The sequence below is a fragment of the Pagrus pagrus genome (genome assembly GCF_965226575.1).
Source record: "Pagrus pagrus genome assembly, chromosome: 9".
In the NCBI taxonomy this organism is placed as follows: Eukaryota; Metazoa; Chordata; class Actinopteri; order Spariformes; family Sparidae; genus Pagrus; species Pagrus pagrus.
The window spans coordinates 16,645,552-16,671,900 of record NC_140193.1 but is presented as its reverse complement, the minus strand read 5'-3'; the positions used below and the strand labels follow the sequence as shown (position 1 = coordinate 16,671,900).

At 38.8% G+C, this 26,349-nt stretch overlaps 1 protein-coding gene across 2 annotated transcripts in view; it reads right to left on the bottom strand.

The window, feature by feature from the left end:
* ubr3 (ubiquitin protein ligase E3 component n-recognin 3) overlaps positions 1 to 25,962 on the bottom strand; it is a 46,710-nt gene extending 20,748 nt beyond the window's left edge. The window contains exons 1-29 of one of the 2 annotated variants that reach the window (XM_084361279.1): positions 25,428 to 25,962; positions 23,500 to 23,639; positions 23,077 to 23,229; positions 22,510 to 22,665; positions 21,945 to 21,985; positions 21,479 to 21,545; positions 21,268 to 21,398; positions 20,848 to 21,076; positions 19,668 to 19,847; positions 18,638 to 18,771; positions 18,462 to 18,548; positions 18,310 to 18,375; positions 18,100 to 18,189; positions 17,862 to 17,990; positions 17,682 to 17,734; positions 17,458 to 17,591; positions 15,765 to 15,850; positions 15,542 to 15,683; positions 14,166 to 14,262; positions 13,014 to 13,155; positions 11,738 to 11,842; positions 11,487 to 11,657; positions 9,879 to 9,911; positions 7,935 to 8,380; positions 5,848 to 5,936; positions 3,155 to 3,304; positions 1,382 to 1,515; positions 674 to 784; positions 184 to 384 (exon numbers count right to left, since the gene is read on the bottom strand). In XM_084361279.1, the coding sequence (XP_084217405.1) occupies positions 184 to 384; positions 674 to 784; positions 1,382 to 1,515; positions 3,155 to 3,304; positions 5,848 to 5,936; positions 7,935 to 8,380; positions 9,879 to 9,911; positions 11,487 to 11,657; positions 11,738 to 11,842; positions 13,014 to 13,155; positions 14,166 to 14,262; positions 15,542 to 15,683; positions 15,765 to 15,850; positions 17,458 to 17,591; positions 17,682 to 17,734; positions 17,862 to 17,990; positions 18,100 to 18,189; positions 18,310 to 18,375; positions 18,462 to 18,548; positions 18,638 to 18,771; positions 19,668 to 19,847; positions 20,848 to 21,076; positions 21,268 to 21,398; positions 21,479 to 21,545; positions 21,945 to 21,985; positions 22,510 to 22,665; positions 23,077 to 23,229; positions 23,500 to 23,639; positions 25,428 to 25,861 (4,131 nt within the window). In that variant the 5' untranslated portion in view covers positions 25,862 to 25,962. The remainder of the gene's footprint in view (positions 1 to 183; positions 385 to 673; positions 785 to 1,381; positions 1,516 to 3,154; positions 3,305 to 5,847; positions 5,937 to 7,934; positions 8,381 to 9,878; positions 9,912 to 11,486; positions 11,658 to 11,737; positions 11,843 to 13,013; positions 13,156 to 14,165; positions 14,263 to 15,541; positions 15,684 to 15,764; positions 15,851 to 17,457; positions 17,592 to 17,681; positions 17,735 to 17,861; positions 17,991 to 18,099; positions 18,190 to 18,309; positions 18,376 to 18,461; positions 18,549 to 18,637; positions 18,772 to 19,667; positions 19,848 to 20,847; positions 21,077 to 21,267; positions 21,399 to 21,478; positions 21,546 to 21,944; positions 21,986 to 22,509; positions 22,666 to 23,076; positions 23,230 to 23,499; positions 23,640 to 25,427) is intronic. The other variant, XM_084361280.1, reaches the window with a different exon arrangement.
* Between the last annotated feature and the right edge of the window lie 387 nt (positions 25,963 to 26,349).

The window sequence follows — 26,349 nt, the reverse complement described above, 5'->3', positions numbered from 1 at the left end:
ACTTCTATCAGCACTTAAGGTCAACGCACCCTATAATTTGCAGTGAGCTGATTGTTTCCAGTAATTATAATCACTGTCTATGTGAACGCCAGCCAATAATGAGTTGACAGTGTGTTTAAAATACGGCTGTGTAAAACATACAGGATGCTGAAAGTTACAAACTCCTGCACTTGTAAAACTTACTGGGAACAGGCCAAGTTTCTCCTGAAGATCTTCCACCTCCTTTACAAGCACACACGTCTTCTTGTTTGTGGGTGTGTGCCAGGTACCAGCCTCTGTGCCCCGCCCAGGGCGGCAGGGAAGGACGCTGTTGGCAAACTGTCGACACAGTGGGCACGTAAACTCACCCTTGTCAACAGAGAAACCCTGGAGCACCTGGTCATTCTGGAGGGGAAAAAAGACACGTGAAAGTGAAATTTGACTGAACTGTCTAAACTCAAAACTTGCAAGATGTGTCCACACTGCTTCTACACAAGGATAGTATCAACAAACAGTGGATTTAGGGCTCCAATTATTACAAAAAAAAGCTAGGGTTGGAAAATGTTTGTTAAATTCACTTGACTAATGATCTAAATATTTAATCAATTATCAGAATTGCCACTGATTAATTTCATGCCAAATGACTACTGTAATTAGGGAACTAATCATTTCATAAGGTCAAGCTTTCTCTTACCCTCAGAGACTCCATGTATGACTTGTGGCAATCTATATGCAAAGTGTGTCCACAGGTCTGGACATAGACGCCCCCGTCCCAACCTATTGACACCGACTGCAGGCAGGAGCTCTGCAGAATTCACAAGAGAAAAATCACATCAATTACAGAACGCAAATATGACTTCAGGCACTCAGCCTCCGGGACCTTTTGTTTAATTGTGCTGCTAATAAAGAAAGATTTTTTAAGCTTCAATCAGCAAACTGCAATTAATCGCACTGATGACGCATTTTAAAGCCATGGACTTTTAACAGACCAGAGTCAATTGCCTGCTTTTTATTATATTATATCCAATTCAACGAGTATAATCACTATTAGTTTGGAGCTGTGTTGAAAACTAATCAATACACAACGCTGGCATTAGAAGCAAATGAAATCAGGGACGTTAAAGCACTTTTCAATAAAGCTTTTTAGTTTTACTTTTTAAATGATGACTTTGAATGTCTTTTGGAAACGCTGCCTGTTGGTATATACAGTTTTATTCTGCTGTTTGTTACACAATTTGTCTTCATATTGATGTTATATGACAGCCAGTAGCTGGTCTATAATGTGACTACCACAAGCATTTAAGAAATGTTTTCTTTAACAAAGTGCTGACATGCCTGACCTGCATGTAAATTAAACATCAAGACATTCAAACACACACACAATATTTTCTCAGACACCTACATCTTTGAAGAACCGCTGCATGAGCGTGAGTCTGACATCGTGAGCCACTCCACACGTGTCCGCAGCATAGATGTGCTCTTCATCACTTGTCGGTAGTTTCTTAGCCTCTTTGCTTTTGCAGCGATGACCGAGCACTGAAAGACAATCACAGAAGTCAGTAATGAATTATAATGTTATGATGACAGGCCAGTCTATACATAGGTCATTTACATAAAGAAGTCAAGGGTTATGATTATGGTCAAAGTTCATTCAATATTAGGGCTACAATTAATAATTGATTAGACTAACTACTGATTACTTTGTTGATTGAGCAGTTAGATTTCAAAATATCTGAAAATAGTGAATAATGTCAGTGAGAGGATGACTGATTAATCAGCACTGATAGAATGTTTTACAAATTATTCTTATCAACAGAACTTGGCTTTGATATTGGCCGATGCCTGTACAGCATCCAACCTCACCGTTAAGCATACACAAAGTCAAAGTAATGTTATTGTGTACCTGAGATAATTCATATTCAAATGCAAGTCAACTTTATTTAAGACAGCTGTATTTGCATATTATGAGCATGATAAGGTTGCTGGTTATAGTATGGCATTATTAATGCATTAGACTAAAGATAACTGCTGCTTTGCCAAAAGCATGCCTCTGTTTTGCTAGCAAGATTTAATTACTTTGAATCTGATCTTCAGTTCCAGACTTGTTGTGATCTTCAGCAATCCAGATTTATTCAGGTATTTATTTCTTTGACTTAACAGCTATCATAATGATAGCTTTCTGCTTTCCCTGCTACATACTATCGTTATTACATTGGCAGTCTTTAATAATCTACCATCAGTCTACCTCTAATACCGATCATTATTTCCCAGATCCAAGGGTGACTGCTTCAAGTTTCACTTTTTGTCTGACTCAAAAATATTACATTTTTAATGATAGAAAAACAGAAATCAGCAGCAGAGAACTGAGAATGTTGGGCATTTTTTTCTTGATAAAGAACTTTAAACTTTTCATTGTTTATCAATACAAACAGCGATTCATTTTCAATCAATCGACTAATCGATCAACCAGCTAATCATTTCAGCCCTATACATTACACTTCACTGGTACATTTCAGTGTCTAGACTTAGATTTGTATTTATCTTGACTAATAAATCAGACAACCTGGCATTCAACACAAGCATACAGCTTTATGTGGTGGTCACCAATAAGGCTGGTGCAATTAATGCTATTATGGACCCACTGCCAATCACTGGTGGAAGACTTTATGAGATGTTTTTTGACGTTGAGGTCAGAGTCTTCTGAACCGTTTTACAAGGTGACTAATTACTAATCAAACATGCCATTTATTGGAGTGACACTGAGTGATCCTCCTCAGTCCACACACACGTTGAAAAGATGAGGCTCCATTTACAAGTGAGCAGGGATCAATATGAATGATAAATGAGCCAATTAAAACAACAGTTACCACCAATTAAAAATCAGATTTCCTCCATGTTTGTGTATAGGTTAATACAGTTCAACATATTAGAATACTGTCAGATTTCTTATTCAAAGTAAGTATGTTCTCTGCCGATATGATGCTGTGAACTTGTTTTTAAAAGATTTTTTGAATTAAAAAAATAGATTTAATAGATTAAAAACAGATTTCTATTATGTTTGGTCATAACTGTTTTGGTTTAAAAGGCTTTAAGAGTGTTAGACAAATGCGTCCTGTGTAGATAATTAATTTCAGCGTCAGAGAATGGACCGGGAGGATGCTGGGACATGAAGTACCTGACGATGCTTGGAGGAGAACTACAAGGCCAGTGGGTCTGTCCTCAGTTGAAGGTCCGCTCTGGCCGCAGATCACGCAGTCATAGAGAACCTCAGACTCCATCACTTCAGATGCTCCTAAGTCCATGGCTGCCTCAGTCTCAGGGGATTCTAGAGGAAAAAGGTAAAAAATCTTGATATAAGTCTGCAAAAGCATGATTTTTATACCATAAATATATAATCAGAAACGTGAAATACACTGAAACAGGTGAAGCAAATAATTACTAAAATAAAATTATGAGATCTTATCATTGATATTTAATGATCTGTAAGCATTACATTCACCTCTGTGTGAAAAAAAAGCCACCACCTGTGTGAGAAACAAACACTCAGAGGTAACATAGTCTCGAAGGCTTTCCTTTAGGTAGATCAGAAACTGAGGTAACGATCCATTATGAAGGGAGGTCACTTACTCTAATCGAGTTACACAACACTTCTCCTTTCTAACACTGAAAATAACCAACTGTATGAACATACTTTCAACTATGATGAAAGTGGACTTTGTGTTTGCGTCATTGATGTGTGGTGCTCACACGCAGTCAAAGTTGATGGATGGTGTTTAGCTGATGTTGAACTTTTAATGCGAGGATGCCGCCCATAACATGTGTAAACATGTTTATGTATGTATGTTTATAGCCTAAATAACTGTATATATGTTCTATGCTGCGCAGCATCAAGGAGTTACACACTTTCCTTTGTGCAACCCTGTGTTGTATAATGACAAATAAATCACCTTGAACCTTGGTAGAATAGAGACAGACTTCCAAAATGGTACTGTGCAATGAGGTATTCAACTTCCATATATACATACTGTGAACTGAATTGAAGTCACTCTCTTCCACCCCTATCTGCATGATTGGCACAGCGCCAGAAATTAATTACTGACGTGAAATTAGTTTTAAATGTTAAGAACTGTGTTCAATTTGAGCAGTAAATATTGTGGAGAAATGTCAGGCTGTGTTGGAAATTGATTTATTGCTTTTTGGGGGAAATATGTTCTCAGGAGAGGTCACTGTGTTCCTGGGGAAATGAAGGATGCATTAGATGTCAACGCCAAAGCTTTAGCCCCCAGGCCATCCCAGTACATCGAGCAACCAACGTGTGTGCACAAATAAAAACACACACATGCGAAAAGGTAAGGAAACAAGGACACGCAAGCTGTTGGTGTACGGCTGTTTTATGCTACAATCTGTGAATCCTCTTTAAAGTATTGTGTGTAGACAATGTGTTTGTAATGTTTCAACTGTCAGTTCTTAAAGAAGAAGTGATATATTAAAATATGACATTTAGTTTGGAGCTGTGTTTTCTTCCTTTTTCTATTATGGGATACTGATGTTTGTTGATTTATGTGGTATAGTTCTATATGAGTTATTCATTAGTTTTCTGATCTTTATGGTTGGTTGGATTTTTTAGACATATTGATAAAGCACTATTTTATATTTGTATTTTTTGTAGTTGTTATGTTAATATGGACCTACAGGAAGACTAGCAACCACTTTGCGAAAGCTAATAGAGATAAAATGAAGAAAAAAGAATAAAGTCACTCTGAATAATCCACAACAGAAATCAGTTGTGTTCTGTTGATTATTCTTAGTAGCACCAAAAGACATGTTGCTGTTGAAAACTATCAATTCTTCATTGCTATGATTACAAAAAAATTAATTCGGTTAACATTTTATTGGGAAGGAGGCCAAAATCTAAGAGAAATGTCTCAATTGAGTAAATGATACTGAAACTACCTACATGACTAATTAATGACAAGGGGCAAACAAGTTAAACAGCGGGCAGATGGAAAATTATCTACAAACCACAGTCGTGTTCATTTTTTTTAAACAGTCATCTTCCCATCCCATTTTAAAGCAATACAGGTGATCCAAAGGCAAGTGAGCTTGAAGTAACGGCAACTAAAGTCACTGCTCAGCAGGAAATGTGTAGAAAGAGGTCAGTATACAGTCCTGCCACAACGGTCTGTCTGATCATAGCAGCCATTATTCATTCACTAACCATGCTGTGTCAGGGTGGGCCCTGGGAGTCCAGCCCACTATTAGTGCTTTGATCCTATATGCCCTCAGCCAGCAGCCACCCACACTCCCACAGGAGCACTCTCCTCTCAATTTCTCCTAACAGGCCTGCAGAGACCACAAACACGGACTCGGCCCACTGTCACCTTGCCCCGATGAAGGACCAGCAATGATAGGTTTATTTCAGCCAACAGTGCCTTTCTTCAAGGGCTACAGCAGCAAGATGCCCTTCATACAAAAAGTTTTAATGTGTGTTTTGTGCTTTCGTAAGGTCTTATACACCTATGTTAGAACAACTGCAGGTTAGTAAGCACATTGTATTAGAGTGGCAGTACATCAGCGTATACTTAGTCCTTGCTGAAGGCATGAATATCCAAAGCAGTGCTCTGTGCTAACTGCCAATATTTTCAGTCAGTTCGCTTGATCATACACAGGAAGCACGGAGTAAATAAAAGACTGACCAAAGAAAATGGGTTTTTGATTGTGTCAGCACACAAGTTCCACGGCTGAAGAGCACAATGCCACTCCTTTCTCTTTGCAAACAGAATTCGGACAGTAGCCGCTATGAGTGATGGGTTAGTCATTTAAAGCTTTAAGACCATAAAACTGCAGTAACAGCTGGCCTTTTCTTACCAACATCCATGGCTGTTTCCATGAAGCTCTTCTGCCTGGAGGCAAATTCAGCGAGCAGCTTCTGCTGTCTCTCTCTCGCCCTCTGACGTCTGAAAGCAAGAACAAGTGAGATAGTATTTGATGAAAATACAGCAATGTGACAACAGCAGAGTATTTAACTTGAGTTTGAAATGAAAGGAATACTAATTGTGTCAACTACTGAATTAAGACTTTTTTTTAAGTCACCTGACTTTTACCAGTAAGACTGTGTTGAAGGAATTAAGTCATTTCCTTGAGAGATGTAGTAATTAAGTGAAAACATTTCATAAAGGGCTAAAATTATTATTTTCATTGTCTATCAATTGTTTTCTCAATTATTCAATTAGTGGTTCGGTCTCTAAAAGGTCAGAAAATTGTGAAAAATGTCAATCAGTGTTCTTTGTCAATTCCCAAAGAAACCCAAAGAAATTCAGTTTACTGTTGTGAAACAGTAAAGAAACCAAAAAATATTCACATTTAAGAGGCTGGAATCAGAACATTTTTCTCTTACTTTTTTTTTAAATTAATTAATCGTTGCTGCTCTAATTTCATCCACTGACAACAAGCACTGTTCCTGTTAAGTTCCTGGCAACTACTTCGTCTAAGAACATTAACTGCACTTCCACTTAACAAATGCATTACAGTATCCTGGCAATAAGCATGTCTGTTGTGTGGGGCATGTCTCCCCCGATCACCCACAGCATGTGCAACATACTCCATGTAGCAGGTGTCTGGTTCCAACAAGGCTGTGTTGTGAAAGTTGGAGAGGTTGATTATTAAACTAATATGGTGGGTCGAACCCCACTCTGCAGACCTACGGGGTGAGAGCTGACTGTAAATTAAGTCCCTAATAAGAGGACATAAACAAATGCTGACAGGAGCTTCACAGCTCAATAATTTTCACTGATGGCTTCAGGGGCGCCGACAACCGGTATGAGGAATGGGCATCAGCTTCTCGCTGCTCACCGCCACTGGCCGCACCGCTGCCTGACGGTTGCCTTGGAAACAGCACTGCTTCGTGTGAATGGGAGACATTCTACCTTTACCTTTGTCTGTGAGGTGAAGCCAACCCCAAAAGCAGGCAATTATTAAATGGTTATAGCCCGTTCCATCATCATTAGAGGAGGGAAATGGGAGACACGGACTAGTGGGGGAATGTGAGGTGAAAAGCCAAAACCCACTGAGTTTGAATTGAATTTTTCAAACAGCTATCGGACCCCATTTTCATGGTGGTGCAAAGAAGTGCTAAAATGCTGATGGCAACACAGGTGATAATTGTGTAGATTATTTTTCTATCAAAACTTTAAAAGCTGGTAAAAATATAATATCTTATATCTAATATCTTCATGAATGAAATAAAAGTCAGTATATGTATCTTAAAAAGAAGCATCATCTGCTGCTGCTTTGGCCACATATATATGACACACATATATATAGATATATGATATACAGAATACTCTCTAAGATTTCATTTGCATAAACAGATAAAAAAAAAAACATGATTTAATAAAATAAAATTAAGATATCTCCTTGAAACAACCCAACATTAATTGATTGATTCCCTGGCTTGCACAAAAATCTGTTTTTGCAAATTAATCCCCAGACAATATTACTGAATCTTTTCATACAGAGAACCAAGCCTACAAGCCTTTTTCTTTTAGCTGTTGTCGTTGCACCCTGTAGTGATTGGTACAGCTGTTTAAATAATATAATGTGACAGCCTCAGAGGACAAGGACGAATTCTTACTTCCTTTGATCTCTACTCTAATATTAATCTAATATTTGATTAAACTTTCTGCATTGTCATTGCACACATGACTCAGCATTTTGAGCTGTTGTTGCAAATGCACTGTAATAAAGGAATTAGCGATCTTTGTATTTCTATAAACAAAATGATTGATACTACAAATCATGTTACAACAGCCTTTTAAGATTGCCCTAACTGTTCATTGATATTATGTAGATAGAGCTAAGAGATAATGAGCAATATTAATATTTGGCATGGAGCTGTGCTTGAATAAATCCAGAGTGGTGAATGTTCTTTAACAAACTATATACAATTATGTTACCTTTCTTCTTTATCCATGGTTTTCTTGTCAGTGGGACTGTTCTTCTTTGGTGGAACCGGAGGACACACCTTCCCACAAATGTCCTGGATGCTACGCTTGATTTGGCAGCTGCGCGTGGCTGCCTTGGTGAGGATGCGCTCGATGGCCGTAATGCCATCTCCATGAGCGTGACGGCTCGTGTCCATGTCCTCCAGCCAGGACGCCGACAGAGAGTTCTGCTTGGATGACAGCTTCTGGTGGAGCTTGATGAGGAGGGACAGCATGCTCTCCCGGATCTCCAGGATCTCTGTCACCAGCTGAGGGGGGGTGCCAGGTGGGACCCAACGTGTGGAGGAGCTCTTGGGCCTGACAACCTGGGTGGCTTCAGTGTTGCTGCGGTTAATGATCTCCTGGAACTTCCTTCTGCGCTCCGCTACAAGGCTGAACACCTGAGCTTCACGCAGGTTCTAAGAAAGCACATCATATAAAAAACAAACAACATTTTTAACAACATATTTTATTGAGGATTTATATGCGCGACTATATATATATATATATATACTTCGATTTTGGATGTCGTTATATTGTGGTAGGAATAAGTGTTATTTTCTTACTGGTTATAATGGCTGCATTACAGTAAAGTAAAGTTGCTGTTTCTGAGCTGTGGTGTGGAATAATGGCCAGTGTTCACAATAATGGGGCGCCATGAGGTCAGAGTGACCTTGACCTTTATCCTTTGGCCACCAAATTCCCATCATTTTATCCATAAGTCATTGTGGACACTTTTGCAAAATTTTAAGAAATTCTCTCAATGCCTGAGATATCACGTTCACAAGAATATGGCGCCATGAGGTCCTTGACCTTTGGGCATCTAATCAGTTCATCCTCGAGTCACAGTGGACGTTTGTACCAAATCTGAAGAAATTCCCTCCATGCATTCTTGAGATATTGCGTTCACAAGAATGGGACGAAGTGACAAACAAACAAACAGATTGGCAACCCGAAAATATAACATAATGCCTCGGACCATGACTGTCTCCAGTGTGGAGGCATACAAATACTGCAATATCATTTCAAGGCCATGTCTTACAGCCCTACATTAAAGTACATATTTGGTGAATATTTTTATGTGAAACTACTTAAAACTGCTTGAGAACATTTGTTTTTTTTTTGTATAGGTGATCCAAACCCTGTGCCCCATGATTCAAACTATATGGACACACAAATGAATTATGTCACACACATACAAAATTCACAGCACACAACATTTCAAGTATCAAGCCCACACCATATCAGCAAAATGTGCAAACAGATAAAAAAAGATATAAACCCTTCATATTCCACCTGCGTCTGGTGGCTTCGGCAGATCTGTCTTCGAGCACAACACCATCTCCTAAAATTATCTTACCAATACTCTGATGGACTTTGATGAATTGGCGGGGTGCTTCATTACCATAGTGAGACAGGCACAATACACATAAAAGTCTAATTAAATGTCCATAATAAAATTTCAGCTGACGTTTCGTGAATACCTTTGCTGATAGCACTGAGAACAACCATGTTCCTGTGAAAATTCAAATCATACTGATTTTAAAAGCACACAAGCCGTCTGAAGCGTTGCCATGACCTGACCTGACAAAATAAAGGACCTGAGCTGCACTGTTAAATAAACATGGATCATAGCCCAGTCAAGGCAACATCAATCATACTGACATGCGGTTAAAAAGCATTTACCCAAACCTGCATTACACATGTAATTAGTTTCAGCAGTCAGGAGGGAGGGAAACTGCTGAAGCACAGCATTATACACACGCCTTAACACACAAAGGCAGATGTCCTTTGAAATGCACCAAACAAATATGTGCAAAGAAATTCTTTCATAATAAAGATAAAAAATAGACAAATGCAGCTGCTAGTGGCATCAAAGCCATCAGCCTTTTCATAGAAATGGATGTAGATAGCTACCTCTCTCCAATTCCCTGTAAGACGCCTGGAGTTCTGTGGATCAGGCACAGCAAAATGAGCAAAAATAATGATGATATGAAAGAGGAACATTTAAGTACAAAAAAAAAAAAAGTAAGATGATAAATAAAACGTATGCATATCAGGGCAGAGCTCAAAGAAAATTTGAAAAAACGACATCATTTTTGTTGGTGTGATGAGTTATTTTACTAGCATGCTAAGTTACATTTAGCTTGAAAAGTCAGGGGCGCACCCCTCAGTCACTAGTATTTATCCTCTGGGGACCATGAACACCAAATGTCATGGTGCTCTATTTAATAATCTCCAAAATATGGATGCTTAGCCACAAGGGAACATCTTAATATATAATTTTATGACCTATGTATAAAGCACTTATTCAAAGCATGTATTTAATTGAAACTTGTTAGGTTGGTCAACTGTTTAAAGCAACTTTTGGAAATAAGTTCTTGCTAAGACTGCTGAGATGAGAAGACTGATATCACTCTTATGTATGAATAGGAAGCTTCAGCCAGCAGTCAGTTAGTTTAGCACAAAGACTGGAAATAGGTGGAAAAAGCTAGCCTGGCTTTGTCTAAGGTCAAACCAGCACCCCTTGAGCTCACCTATTAACACAATACATCTACTTTGTTTAACCTGTACAACAACTGATGTGAAAGAATGTGTTTACAATATTAAGTTGTTGACCATATCTTGGGCGGGAGCAGTGACTGTCTATGGTTTCTACTTGAACATGTAACCTCACACCGATGGCAAGACCATCATGTCTTTGGCTGTGCCAATGTGCCGCTTGTTACATGGTGGTAAAGGCAGGAAAACTTAGTTGAATGGAGTGTAGATGGCATATGAGGTGGCATGTATGATGTTAAGTCCCCATCAGCAGATAATCAAGATGCAGCAGGTGGAGGAGAAGCTGTGGCAAACTATTACTGAATGTTTTCACAGCCTTTAGAAGTTGTTAGAAACATTACAGTACCTTTTATTCTACATGCTGTGTTAAATACAATTTGTTTGCTGTGTTTTTGAATCTTTATTCTTTAACTTGCTTTTGGTACATGTAGAATTTTGTTTACCTAAGTGCCATATACAATTTATGTAAGTGCCATATGCGGTCATACTGACAGGAGGAGTGGAAAGCATGCCTGATTGGTGTTGTGCTGGTCCATTGACCACTAGAGGACAAAGAGACACCGAAGCAAAACTGACAGCAACACAAGCCGGGCGTGCTCTACGGCTCATTGAGTGTTTGCAGCTAACCTTTAAGCAGACGATCGCATACTAATGTTATCCAGCAGATACACAGCAACATTGGCACTGGAGTCTGTTTTTGGGCTCCTGATGAACTCAAGTCCAATAATTATTGGCCTTTTAGCTTGAATCTCCTGAGGAAAATTTCTTGAGCAGTTAGATGTTCAGCTTTCCTCCGTTGTCAGTGGTTTAATTCACTGCTGTTTTGTACTAGCAGGAAGCATACAGTCGATAGCAAACTGGGAGTCACTATTAGTGTCACTTCCAGTTGTTTTAGATTACAGTGATATCACACTGTAATAACAGTACTATAGGTATATTGCCTACAGCAGAGGAATCTCTTACCTGGCCATAAGAAGAAGCTTCAGTGCTGGTGCTGGGCGGGGCCTCTCTCTTTACTTCAGGAGCCGTCTCAGGAACACGAACCCTCACAAAGTTGATGACATGGTGCAGATTGGAGAGGAGGTTGGTGCCAGGGAACCAGCTGTCATGGCAGTGCTCCTCAATGCAAGGCTCCTGGACACATAAGATCATGTAAGACAATGATGATGTCTACACAGTGAGAAGGAGAGTGGTTGTAACTCAACAAATCTAACCTCATCCACAGTGTTGTCTTGAACCTGGTTGTCCAAGCCCAGCTCGATCAGGTACAACACCATGCACAGCACATGCTCGGACATGTTCTGATGATCCATCCAGATCTAGGACATATCCAAGTATTAGTTTTAACTGAAGAACAATAAAACATTTGGCTTGACATTTTGCATTTGATGAAAAATATTAGGGCTGAACAGTTAATTGAAATGTCATCGAGATCAGAATATGGCCAAGTGCAATATTCAAATCAAAAGAATCATTTTTTGATAAAGGTTAAATGTATGACAAAACGGCATTAAAATGAGGTACTGTGGTGTCGCAGACATGCCATGCCCTACAGATCTTGTTTGTTTTCAATGTTTTTTTGACACAGACCCAAACAAATGACACATCATCATGATTTAATAGTTCATAATAATATTTGTTTTACCATATAATGCAGCCTTAAAGTGGAATTTCAGTATTTTTAAACCTGGGCCATATATTTTCATGTTTTTGTGTGTAAATGATGCTCACCAAAAGTTTTGGAACTGATCCAGTAGATCACCTTAGCTGGCAGCTGCAACACAATCTTCACAATCGCAATCCTTTGGGGCAACTCCGACTGTCAGAGATACATCCACTTAAAAGTGTTTTTGCCACTAACAGGCTCCGGCTGTTATTCCAAGTGTCTGACAACATTATGGAAACGATTCTGATGGAGACAGACCAGCCTTTTTCTAACCAGAAACACAAGTCTTGTCAAAGAGAAACCTTGCTATGAAATCTCGCATGATGAGTTGTAACAGTTGTTCCTCATCTAGATTGTCAAAATCAGTGTTGCAGCAGCCAGCTGAGGCAGTCTCCTGGACCGATTTCAAAAATGTTGATAAGTATGAATTAGTTACACACCAAACATGTAAATATAGGGCCCAGGTATAAAATAATTTCCCTTTAAAAAACAATTTTCATTGTAATGGTACAAATACCATCCACCATGCCAATGTTGTTACAGTGTCATTGCTCACCTGTCAGATCTTTGTTTTGTTGTTTCTACATTATGCCTCATCCACACAATAAGTTTTGTTCACTTTATGCTTCACCTCCTGCACTTTTCTAGTCCTGTATTGTACCAATATCTTGTAACATGTCAGCAACAATTAATCGCTGAGTCATATTACCTGTGCACCAATTAAAGATGGCAAACAGAATCACTTCTAATTTAGCTCAAGGAGTAAATTAAGATGCAGGAGCAGCACTGGACTACACCACATGAATAGCTGTTGAAAGGCTCACCTTGTATAGAAGAGTGAATATGACAATGTGCAGTGTCTTGCAGTGCAACAGCTTGATTAGGCCTTTGTAACACGGATGCAGAGGAGTCCTCTCCTTGTACGGCGGCCATGGGTTGCCGGTGTGGATGCCACACTGTTTCAAACTAGGTGACATCATCAAAACAAGAACAATCAGTAACACAGTGATTGCCACACATGATGGTATGTGGTATCTTACAGGCAACACAAGGCTGAATTTCCACATAAAGTATGACGATGAGAGAAATAACAGTCCGATGAAGTGACACTTTACATTGTTCAGAGTAATTCATTGCACTAAAGGTTTTAGTCTATGCAAGAGAACAGCCGATGGGCAGTGCAGTCGCTCACTCTATTAGTGATGATGGGATCGTTGTTATATAAAACCAGGGCCAGCCTGACAGGCAATCCATCATATTCAAACAGTGTGAATGAGCAACATGAGGCTGTAGCAGACTCTGAAGGTGGCAGTGGCAGCTTCAATATGTCTCAAGGAGAAACATGCCTCAGTTTCATCTGGTTTGTAACACAAAAAACGTACAGTGTGTGTAAAAGGAGTACAATTAACTACATCAGTGATCTATCCATATTTTCAATTACAGCTATACCAATTAAGGCCAGGCTAAAATCCCATTACAAAAAGGTTATCTTCCCAACTACTATTTCAAACGCAAAAGCACTCAGTGAGGGACCCTTTCATTATAATTAGCATCTTCAGGCGTTGCAGCGACCTTCAAGAAAATTAACCCTGAGGTATCTCCTTCCCCTCCACTGACACATTAGTCCTGGGAGACATCCGTACCACAATCAAACAAGAAAGATTTCCTCAATTCTATTACAATTTAGACTGTAATATTGATTTTTGTCGACAGCTCTCTAATTGGAACCAACTTCAGCACCTGGTAGACCTGACCCTTCTTATCATGTCTCTTTGTGTGCAGGTGAGAGAGGCGACCCTACGACACTGAGCAAAGCATGATGCAGGTTTTGTCATGAATACTCCCAACAAATTAATATTGTCAGAACCCAAGAAAGTAAGTAGAAATGTTTTAATGAAACTCACTATTTATTAAATACCTAAATCATATAAACTACCCATCTACTTGGGGACATCAAGGCAATTGTGTGAACTTACAATGCTGAGTATCTGTCCATTGCTGACTGGACATCACGCCGATAGACCGTTCTGAGAACGACCATGATGGGGTCAAACTCCTTCTCCCACACCTCCGCTAGATGAGAAAAAGAAGAGATGTTTTTTAACCTCCACTACAAAGTGACATTGATTCACTGTCTTCCTAGTTCACCTCCTCTGTGTTAGTGGTGTAAGCCTGCCCCCCAGTGGCCAGTTAAGGACTAATTACATAGACCCAATGCTTAGGACATTCAGCCTATTCGCATCCCATTTATATCATCATTTTTACTCATTTCTATCAACAAATCTGAAAAAAAAAGTGTGTGGTCTGAAATAGATTACATTTGTTTAATCTCTGTGGGTTGGGTAAAATATCAATTACACAAGTAGGCATTGAGCATAGGTTTGTTTTAATTATGCGTCTTACTATATCAATACTATACAATGAATATGATCAATGCACCAAAGACTACTTAAGAATAAAGATTAGGATCTATCTAAAAATGTTGTATATATAAAAATACACTGCTTTTCTTACTAAAGAACAAGAGCAATCTGCATCTGTACATACACATATGTAATTGTATGTAACACAAATAAGGACATTTTGTTGATTTGATGGATTGTTTTAAAGTGAGTTCTGAGCCGTGAAATAGCTAAAAATACTATAATTGGTTCGAAAATAGATTTCATTATGTTTTTGATTCAAATACAAAATATATCTCTGTGTTTTGCTTAATATTACATGGTATACTGTACCATTTATTTGCAATTTTGAACACCTAATTCCCCACAAATTGCAGTCCTTGTTACTGATAGCACTACTGTTGTCCAGCGGAGGGCAGCAGACAGACATCTACCTCTTGATGGGAGGTTCACGCTCTCCCCCAGATACAGATGGCTCGTTCCATGCCAACTCACCCAGAATTCAGAACTTTTCTCAGTTCATGTCATTTTGTCTTTTTTAAAGAATTAATTTTAAAACTGTAGCTGTACTCATGTTTCTCCGATGTTCAGGACAAATTTTGACACAATCCAGTGAAAAATTAGCAATTGGTGAGTCTTCGAATACACATACAATAAATCACACAAATGATGAAAATTTAGCGGAGTACAACTACATTTCTTTAAAAACGGTCCCATGAATTTAATTTAACTTTTTACATTATTATTTTTTTGAGAAAATCGATGACGTGAACTGGGAGAGCCGAGGTGAGCTGGCAATGGAATGACCCAAATCTTACTGTGTAGATGTCACAACGAACCAGAGGGCGCTCAGCATCTCAGTTTTCACCAGAAGCTTCTGTGACATTCTTCACTGCACTCTCCAAAAAGGTTAACAGGTTACTATTACAACTTCACCACAAACGTCCTACCTTTAGGTGTGTACATGCCCTGCTGCATGGAGCCTCCAGGCTCAAACACCGGTGCTTTGAAGTCGGCCACAGCAGAGAGCATCTCCTCAAAACTACAACTCCCTGGGACAATGCCGCTCTTTGGGTTGGGATTCTCAGGAATCTAAGAAAACACTGTTAGGGAAAAAGACTGTCATGGATGACTGAATTTACTTTAATGCATTTGTTAAGTGTTGAAGGATACAAGGTCTAACAGCGCGCTGTGTGTACGGTCATTCATACACAACTGGGAGACCATCTCGGCCCGAAGGATCTCGTCATCCGTCATCCCTGATAGTGAGAGTGAGAAGAAGAGTGTAAGGACAAGCTGACAGAGATTAAAACCCTAAACTGAATACTAATAAGCAGAAGTGGAGGCTGCATGCAAATATCATGTTAAGTATCTTTCAGTCAGTTTATGCGAGAGTCCTCATTCTAAGCAAGAGTCCACTTTTTTTTTTATCACTGGTAGTTTCTCTGTGTTTGGCAGGAGGATTATAAAGGAGGGACGGGTCATTATACAAGCAATTTAACCATCACTGCCCTGAAATGGAGGAGGTGCCCTGCATTACAGCTTTCCTTTGCAGGTATTGTGTATAGTGTTTAGTGTATAATTCATGGAGAGGAGTGTCAGTGTGGATCTGTGTGGCATTCATTTTTGGATAGGATTCAGAGAGCCTCACTTTATCTCCAGCATAAACAAACATACTTTAGTGCAAATACTGTTGTCAGCGAAAAGAAGCTCTCCATACTGTAGGTGTGGTGAACCTGAAAAATGTCACTAAACAAAAAGAGCTGGATCAACCCTGACTATTTGACTGACTCGTCATAATAGAGAAAGCTCAGATGTTACTACTCAAGATGGCTCCGCTCTATTCAAGTGCTCCAGTAACCCATGACAGTTTGACAGTGAGCCAGCATACACAATACTTAAAACTGAAGCAGCCTAATTGAATTTATCTATGACTTGTCAAAGTCTCTTTTGTGAAAAAAGACAGATGATATTGTGTGCTTTACTGTTAAACAGTAAGATTCAGACTACCATCACAATCTAACAGTCAAACGTCACAGTCCGCTCACTCTTTTTCAAACATAATTATACAGGGGATAGAGATGGGTTTCTCTTTTTGGCTTTGTAGTTTGGTCAACTACAGGAATCACAATAATAAACTACACCTCACTAACCGACCAATAACTCTTGCCCCCCTTACAGCTTGTTAAAGACAAAGCAATTACAATTGTGACACCTTTGGCATAAAGATCCACCCTCTGCTTTTAATGTAACATTTGGAGAACGTCATAATTTTTGGGTGACCAGATTTAATAATTTTGCCCAAATAATGCAGCAACACCTCAAGCATCGACCACTAAGTCTCTGTCTGTGTAAGACAGCATGAATAAGGATTTTCTTGAAGGATAAAACAATAGCACAAAATGATATATGTTGTAGCACTGTCATGTCACTTCAGAAATGTATATCTGGCAAACATTATGCATAATATGGTTGAAATGCAATCGTTTTGAGGCTACCATTTCGAGATACTCCAACCACATGTTTAACTAAACATTCAAAAAGTACATATACAGATATACAAACCAAAAATAGAGATTGTCACAAACTGCCAACTGGTTTTTAATTGGTAATTTAATTTCATATACAACTGCAGTTGAAGCCCTTAAATATTGGTGATCAGTCAGAAACGTAGATGATGTGTCAAAGGAAAAGTCTAAGAAAATAATGACATCATATGCCAAACGTAGACACTAAAGTACATCATCACCTCAGACAGCAAACACATTACGGTCTTTATTATTAATGTACTGTAGGTTTCCTTTACTTTATATAAGCTGTTTCTCATTCCCTGTAAGTTGTGTGCATCCTCTATCATACCACTTACCCAAATGAATGCGAAGGCTCGTCAGTATTACCAGGAAGGTCAGTGCTCCTTCAAGCATTGGCCTCTCCTGCTCAGAGTCTAAAACAGCATTCTGATGCTGAGATGCCATGGTCAACAGGTCAACCACTTTGAACCTGCGTGAGAAAGGACAGTGCTATTCCTATATGTTGAATTACCACATGTAGATACATTATATGAATGCGTGTGCAGGAGTCAGCACGTACCTCTCAAAAACACTTGAGATAAAGTAGTCTGGATCCAACCTGGATGCACAAACCTGAAAGAGAAAATTAAAAAAAAAAATAGGAACGAACAATGAAAATAATGATTATTGCTAAAACAACTACACTACATGAGCAATACGTGCAGTATAGTGGGGACTATCTGTGATAAAGCAAACAAACCTGCAGCAGATAGATGTCTGGATCAATCATGGAGTTGCAGAAGTGTGACTGCACGTAGGTCATCGCCTGCCCTTTGATCTGGAGACCATTCCTGACCCACATGTTGCTGTGGATCTCTGACAGGCATGCCTACAGTCATACACAACAATGTTTTAATTAACCTGTGGCTGCAGACCTGGAGGATATTTACAAATGACTAACAACACAAGAATCTGTTTCAGGGCCTCTGGTGTTATACCTGGATTTGGAGTGGATGCACCATGATCTTCATCAGCATCTCTTGGTCAGGCAAGAGGCTGTCCAGGTCCAAGCCTTGGCACTTCACAGCCTGAGGATTTTTTTTCACCAAATACATTTAAAACACATGAAAAAAACAATAATATCCTGCTGAAATAGTAAGAGAGTAAGAGTAAGAGTAAGTACTGAAGAGTAAGAGGTTCTGACATACCTTACTGAGGAACATGGCATAGTAGCGGTGCAGTGGCAGGTGAAATGTCACTTGATTTGGAGCAGGCTGTAAGAGATATAAAAGCCATGATGAGAAACAGGCAAGGAGGAAGTATTTTCTTGTAAATACAGTGGTATGGCTTTTACATTTACCTCGTCAATGAAGCCAATTGCATCAAACCAGATCTGCAGGGTCTCCAAGCAGTAGCGCACCACAGTTTTAGTATATTCCTGTGTCTCCTGTTAAGACGATTTAAAATCTTTAAATAATTCATATATGGTTATACAGTAAGTACATGCAGCTCTGAGGGTTTACAGACGGGACTTACTTTGACTTTGCAGTGTGTTAAGAGACCCCACATTGGTTGTGCACAGGCCTCAAGTTCCGCTGCAAATGCTGCATAGTATGTCTGAGACTCAAATTCCACATGTTCATTCAGCTCCCGCTTATTCAGGTTCATACCTATCACGGCAGAAAATGGTTAGAAAGTCACCACATGTTACATGGCTTCTTAATGCTCAAATGAAAAAACTATCAGGGTAAAAAAAAAATCACAAAGATTTAAAATGTGTGCTTGGAAAATTCAGTGTAGAACTCATTACCTATAAATATATTTTCTGTTCATGCACATTTTAAGATGTCTGCATGCATGTGTGTTAGCATATTAGCAATTTCTCAAATGTGTCTGATGAAAGCCAAATAAATCTCTATTAAAACACCAGAATTCAAAAGGTAGAGCAGTGCAGCAGTCCTGCATACAATGTAATAGGGACACTTGTGAACAGAACGTCAGCAAATGGATACTCCAGCACACCGGGCAGGGGTGAGTGTTATTTTTAGGGTCATGGTAGAGTACACATGGCAAAGAGTCACACAGCCCAAAACTCACTTTTCCCTATGGGGCATTATTATCAGTAGATGACAGATGAAGTCTGACAAAGCATAACGTTGCTAAATAACGTCTAACTGAAAATCTGCACAAGCAGGAGCAATCATTTAAATCAACTGTTTAAATCTGAAATTATCAAAGGTAGTTTTACAGCAGGGCACCCATAGTATCTGTACTGCAACAAATATTTAGTTCTGCATTCAAATCTTCTATTTATTGTGAAAAAGCTTCCATAATTGATGCATGAGAACAAATCAGCAAACAAAGGTAGTGAGTAGCCATTAAGTAGCTATTGAACGCCAATGGCTACTCAGGTTAAAATGTCTTTGAGCGAGCATACTGAGCCTCAAACTCTGCCTCCATCAGTGGGAATGAGAGGCACAGTGAAGCACTATGTCTTGCTCAGGTTAAAAAACTCTGTACTATATGTGCAGCTGATCAACCCTTTAGCCATCAAACTATGACTTACCTTGGAAAAATGACACAAAGCTCATCCACAGCATCAGCAATGAGTGGTCCTCCAGGAACTTTTTCGCTACACTTTGGTGTGAGAGGATGTTAATAAAATCGCTAACTAATGGCCAGTAGGTGTTGTTCTTCAACAGAGCCTCACTGCAGTTCACTACAACATGGCGACTGTTCTCTTCATCTAAGAAGGGGGGAAAAAACAAGAGAAACGGAAAGACACAAAGATTAAGTTAAAAGCATTTGGGCTAAGTATGTATTTAGTTTAGAGCTACAACAATTAATTGTCAACTATTAAAATAATCTACATTTTAAGTAATTTTCTAAGAATAACAGCTTCTTGAATTTGAATATTTTCTGGTTTCTTTACTTCTCTGTTGAATGATATTTTTCACAATTTTCTGATATTTTAATGGACCAAAAAACAAATCAATTATTCAAGTGATCGACAGATTCACCAATAATCAACATTTCTGTTAGTTGCAGCCCTTATTGAGTGATTTAAAAAACTATTACATCAAAACAAAACAGACAGGTACGTAAAGAAAGACAACACACTCACAAGTTACACAAGCCAACACGTGGCTGCCAATACAGAGTAATACTTGAGACTGCACTCAAAAATTAAAAATTCAAGCTTATTTCATGAGACAGTCCAGAGGGATGAAACATCTGTGCATCTATATTTCTGCACTGAGAATGTTTAAAAATCCAAAAGAAATTAACAGCTGCATTTTACTCTTTTGAAATATTTCACAAGCTTCATATACAACCCATTTTACCCTACAAAAAATGAGAAAATGCAGTCTTTATGAATATTGAGTCAATGATGAAGCTCTAACATAAAAATAATGACCTCCTGGTATGATGTCATCCTTACCCAATAGCCCAATCCAAGACACAGAATCTTTTAAAGGGGTGCATACAGTTTGACATTTTTTATAGTCATGACATCTAAGCTAAATCTATAAACTTGAATATCAGTTTCACCATGCATGCTGCCAAAAATATTAGTGATCAGTCTGCAAAATCAGCCATCGCTCCTAAAGACACTGATCAGACAATCTCACGCTGTTCACATGGGGCGTGTTGTAGTGATCCAAAAGGAGAATTATGTCAGCCACCAGCTTCATATTGACGTGAAGGGTTCAATCAGAATAATCCGACACACTGGGACAACTTACCCTGAAGCTCACTTTTAATAAGGCAACTCTCCATCATGTAGAGGAGGACTGTGACCATGATGTCCAGCAGCTGACACTCCTCGGTCACATGTCGAGCCAGCTCCTCGTTGCTGAACAACTGCACACTAATATGTACAATGCGATTGGACATGGTGTCCGACTCGTGGCTTTTCATCAGTGTTTTCATGATGAATGCATAATGCTGAACAAAGGTTTTCGTAAAAGTGATCTGTCAGACAGGATGAGAAAAAAACAAAAGTCAGCTTACTGTTCCAACATTTTGGCTTGTAAATGTTTGCAGGCATCATTTAATTTACCAGAAAGTCTATACTATGACATGCAAAGAAACTATATTGCAACAGAAGGCCAGACATGCATCTGTAATTTGCAAATAAATGTTAACATGGTAAGAAAAATTACCTTGTAATCTTGATCTGGCAACATGTTTAGTAAGAAGGTGACCATCTTCTGCGGAAACTCATACTTTATTGTCCAAAAGAGCAACTCCTCCAGAAAGCATTTGTGCTTCAGAGATTCAATAATACACGGGTCTGAGGGCAGAAAGGGCACATAATGAGAAAGTGATGTTTATGTAACATATTGTATCGCATTACATTGTCTTTACATTTACCTTTGGTACTGCTGCTTAGCTTAACCCTCTTCCTCTGTCCAACAGACTGCCCTGCATCTTGGTCCTCCTGAGAGAAAACAACAAAAACAACATGAATTTCAATTACCTTGTCAACAAAATGTTCAACAGCAACTGTAGATCAGTTAATAGCAAGTTAAAATAGATTCGAAATGTTCATGAAAAACACCCATTTCAGGTTACAAATGAAAAAAAAAATAAAAGTCCAAACCATTCTGGTATTGATTAATCATTTAATTATGAAAGGGTCAGATAAAGGTCCCAAATATACACAGATTATTCTTATGGATGAAGCAGGATATCAATGTGGGCTCTGGTAACGTTTTTATACATTTAACAGACAAAATTATTAATGTATTAATACAAAATGCCTGAATAATCTTTTGGTTCCTAAAGAGAACTTAAATTAAAAATGGCTACAATTGGTTATTCCATGTCTGGCACATACCTCTTTATTAGACTCATCTGGGCTCGCAGGTGCAGTGGATCCTAAGAAAACCAAGAAAAACATTTAGCTGCGGGTAGCAGCATCTTCATCCATTGGCCAAACACATGCAAAAACCCAAAATATCACAGCTATGCTATAGAGAGCACATTTGTGCAATTCAGTACAGATCATTAGATTGTTTTTTTATATTATTTAGCATTTAGTATATTAAGATTATGTTTTACTTTCGTTTGCTTGCTGCAAAAGAGAACTCCTAACTAGGGTTTCAAACGGTACAAGATTTTCACGGTACAAAAATCATCTTATAAACTATCCCAGTTTTATGGTATCAAGGTATATCGTATTACACAATGATTATTATTATCATAATTTACAATGGCCCGTAAAAAGGGGTGAAACACAAGGGTTGTTTATTATAATTTCATAAAATATTATCTACTGACAAACATGATAACATGATAACATTTATACAGTAGAATTCAATAACGTTGATAAGCAAATGTACATGGGATGATGACCGTCAATTTTCATACACAAAATAACTTGTGTTGTGATGTTATCTTACCCAAGAGGACCATTGCTCCTGCACCTCCTTCAGCACCAACAGTGACATCAGCATTAGCACCTTGGGCTTTCTCCTCCACAGACACCAGACCTGAATTCTTCAAGGCTGACAAATACTTGTCATAGTTCTTTTTAGCATACAAGTTTTCCTCTTGGCCTGCAACAATGAAGAAACAGACATTGCAACTATTAGTGTAATGTCAAAATATGGGGATGAAGAAAATTTCATCACAAGCAAATAAGCAATGAGACCTGTATTTGCTATTCTACGACAGGGTGCCTGGCTTAGATGAAAAAAGAGACCAATAGGCTTTCAAAGTCCTTGTAGTTTAACCAGGAAAGTTATAAATTCCAGTGTTTGCATTTCTTTTCATTTTTTTTATTTTAAGTTATGAAAATGTTCACTGATGCTTAAATAAAACCAAGCTGACTGTCTTTTCTACATGGGAAGTAATTTTAAAGCACTGGGAACAGGATACAACAAAGAAACAACAACAAAAAACATTACTTCAAATCATTCAAAAAAATATTAACTAAAACCCACATAAACTCAAGGGTAGATATTTACCCATGCTCAACTCCTTGAATGTTTGCTGATTGGTCAAGATCTTTGTCAGTACAGTCCTCATCGCTCCTCCCATCTTTGTGAGCTCCTCCAGGAAGGAGATCTGAGGCTCCAGCTGCTGCAGGACTTTCTGTAGATCTCTCTCAGTTGAGGTGTCTGGTAAAGTGAGATAAGAGATATGAGCATCAGTCTCAGTACATTGTGACATACTTTTGGATGTAAACAGTTGTATAACGCTGATACCCGGCTTACACAACAGATGCTGTTTTGCTGATATGCAACAGGACATACATAAAATGTCAAAATCAAAATAAATAAGAGGGTATGGAATACTTTTGATAATAGAGTTTTCAAGGACACAGACAGATTTAAAGTCATTTTTTCATAGTTACAGCTTTCGTTTAAGACGGTCGGGAGTGTTTTCACCTGGCTCAATGTATCCATCTCTCAGATACTGTATGATACACAGGATAAAGCGAGGAAGAACCATCTCAGACATCAAGAGAAGATCTCGAGGTATTGAGGGGACATTCTCCCCTGTTCTCAACCGATGCCGTCTGCAAAACCTGACAGAGAGAAAATAAACATTAATGTTGCAGGCCTCTCACAAATACTAGAGCAGCCATTTCAGTTTCTCTCTCTCTTTCACTGCTTATATAATCTATTTTTGTTTGAATTCTTCGGCAGCTTAAACCACTGTAACAGGTTACACCAGAAACTAAGTACATTTCAAATAGAGGCTCCATAATAGCCCTGCAAAACACATTTACATGTAATTTTATCTCTTTTTTTAAAATAGATGTACTACATTATAGATGTCCAGTGGGCTAAATATTGATTGGGGTTCAGGTAAAGATAGAAGTTAAAGAAGGCTGGGACTAGAGGTGGGACAACAAAAGATTTTTAGCACGGATTGCAATAAAAAAACAACTCACAATAAGCTGATCGTGGTGAATTTTCATTATCGGGATAATCGTGAATCAGGACCATGTGACTATCTTCGCAAGAATGACTTGAAAAGGCTGTCTAGTTCGCTAACGTACAGTCCTATTTTAGTTTCCTGATTTTTTTTTTTAATTGCCCAAGTCTGTCACTGTGGCTGAAGGCTCAGCTTGCACATTTTATCTGTCACAAAAACAAGTTAAATCGGATGTGTGTAAATACTCCACTATTTTCAAACTAAAGAACGACAGGGAGATGAGCTTACCACCATTTATTTATCCATCATTTGTGCAGGAAGACATTGTGATTTATGATTACCTTATTTAAGATTCTTTGATTGTTTGTTTTCACTAATAATCATTTCCTGTGATGCAATAAAAATACTTGTTTCGTAACAAAATGAACGGTTAAAGTGCTTCCAGTTAATTATGACAATTTTGACGATTATGGGGATAATATCATGAAATCACAATTATGTTGGACAGGATAAATGTGACATGACATTTTCATTCACCCCATGCCTAGGTGGGAGTAGGTGAGCATTGGCCAGAGTATGAATCTAGGAGAATATTTTTATATCTCTGTCCATTTACATAATGTGATCCCTAATAAAACACAATGTACAACATCTCATAGTCATTTTACTCAAGACTGTATATGAATGGGACAAATCAGGATGCAGCAAAGTTGCTTTAAATAAAAGTACAAAAACGAAACTGTTAAGTTGGCCACTGCCATACTCTGACCTGCTAATACAGCTGCTTGACACTTACCAAATCTGATGTCACTATGTTTTTTTCACTCAAGGTAGTAATTAAAACTACTCTGATAATAATTTGTGCATAAGTTTAGACTCAGTCATACAATATTTAACTATGATTGAACTATGATGTACTATGATGCAGTGCATTCAGGTCCCTGAGAGTAAAATATATCATGAAGAATGGAGTCAGACAGACATAGGACAGAAGCATTCATCCCAGCGCAATTACATTAACATATAATTATAGCCATCACTCCACTGTAAATCAGTAATAAAAGAAGACACGTTTATATCACGATAATTTTATTCCCGGACCACAGCTAAGCAGTCATATATCTTTATATAGATGCATAGAAATTACAGCTGCTGGTACGAGAATGACTGTTATGGTTAGCAAGGCTGGCTAAGCCTCTGAGCAGAGCTGGTTAGTCCTATTAATAAATGACAGGAGCATCGTAATATTCAAAAGTGTGGCTGATATCTCGTATACATATCTCACACAGAATTAACTGGACACTGGAGCTGACAACGCAGATCATGGCATTTCACTAGCTAACTTAGCTCCTTTCCCATCAGGACCTGTCAAAACAATACTGGCTAACCCGTTAGTTAGCTTAGCCAGCTTAGCTAGCAGCTAGCTTGGACTTACCCACTCTCTCGCATGACATTACTGTCTCCACAGTCACAGGCCCCACCAGCCTGGCTCCTGAACATGTTGAAATCATGGCCCGTGTGGTCTCCGTTATTAAAACACTCAGCACACAGTGACATGCACGGAGAGATGCCACAGGTCCGGCATCGATATGCCACGAAATTGGCCGTCCAAACCAGTCCGCACAGAGTCGCGTTGTCATAGGACCGGACCGTTTTGCAGAACTCCTCGAAACCTTCGCCTCCTGCAATTAGACATTTACACCAGTCAAGAGCTTCTGTGTCCGCCGCTGGTTTTTCGGGATTTAGCACAGCGTCGAGCAGCTCCTGGAGTTGCCGGAGCCCAGAGCTATTGTCAGTCCGATTTAAGTCTGCCTTCAAGTGGGCGGCAGTGGCTTTCTTGTCCCGGCGCAGCAGCGACGCCGCCATCATGCACTCTGGCTTGTTGTCCACAAATTTATTTTTGTTGTCTTGTGTCCATGTTCTCGGGCTTTCTCGCGATAGCGCTCGTTATGGGGTTGCTGGCCAACGATGTCCAAATGTAATGTGCGCTGCGTGAGTGCAGTGAGTGAGCATAAATCAGGTGTGGGATGTATGTTTGGTCGAGCACAGTCAGCGGCTTGCTTCCTGTTTAACCAGCTCGGCACAGTCATAAATGCCTTGCTAGTTTCCAGGTAACAGACCGTCTCCCCTTCATAAGACTGACAATGATAACACATATTGGTTCAGCTCATATAGAAAACAGGGAAACTATCTAACTTCAAGACAGGGACATTTTAATTTGCTTTTGAAAATAACGACAAGGGGAAATAACGTGTAATTTTATTTTTACAGTTAATATTATGATTTGGAAAATTCCACACCCACAACTACATTTATGACTGTTTTTTATTATCAAGAAGTGAAACAGTATGGCAATG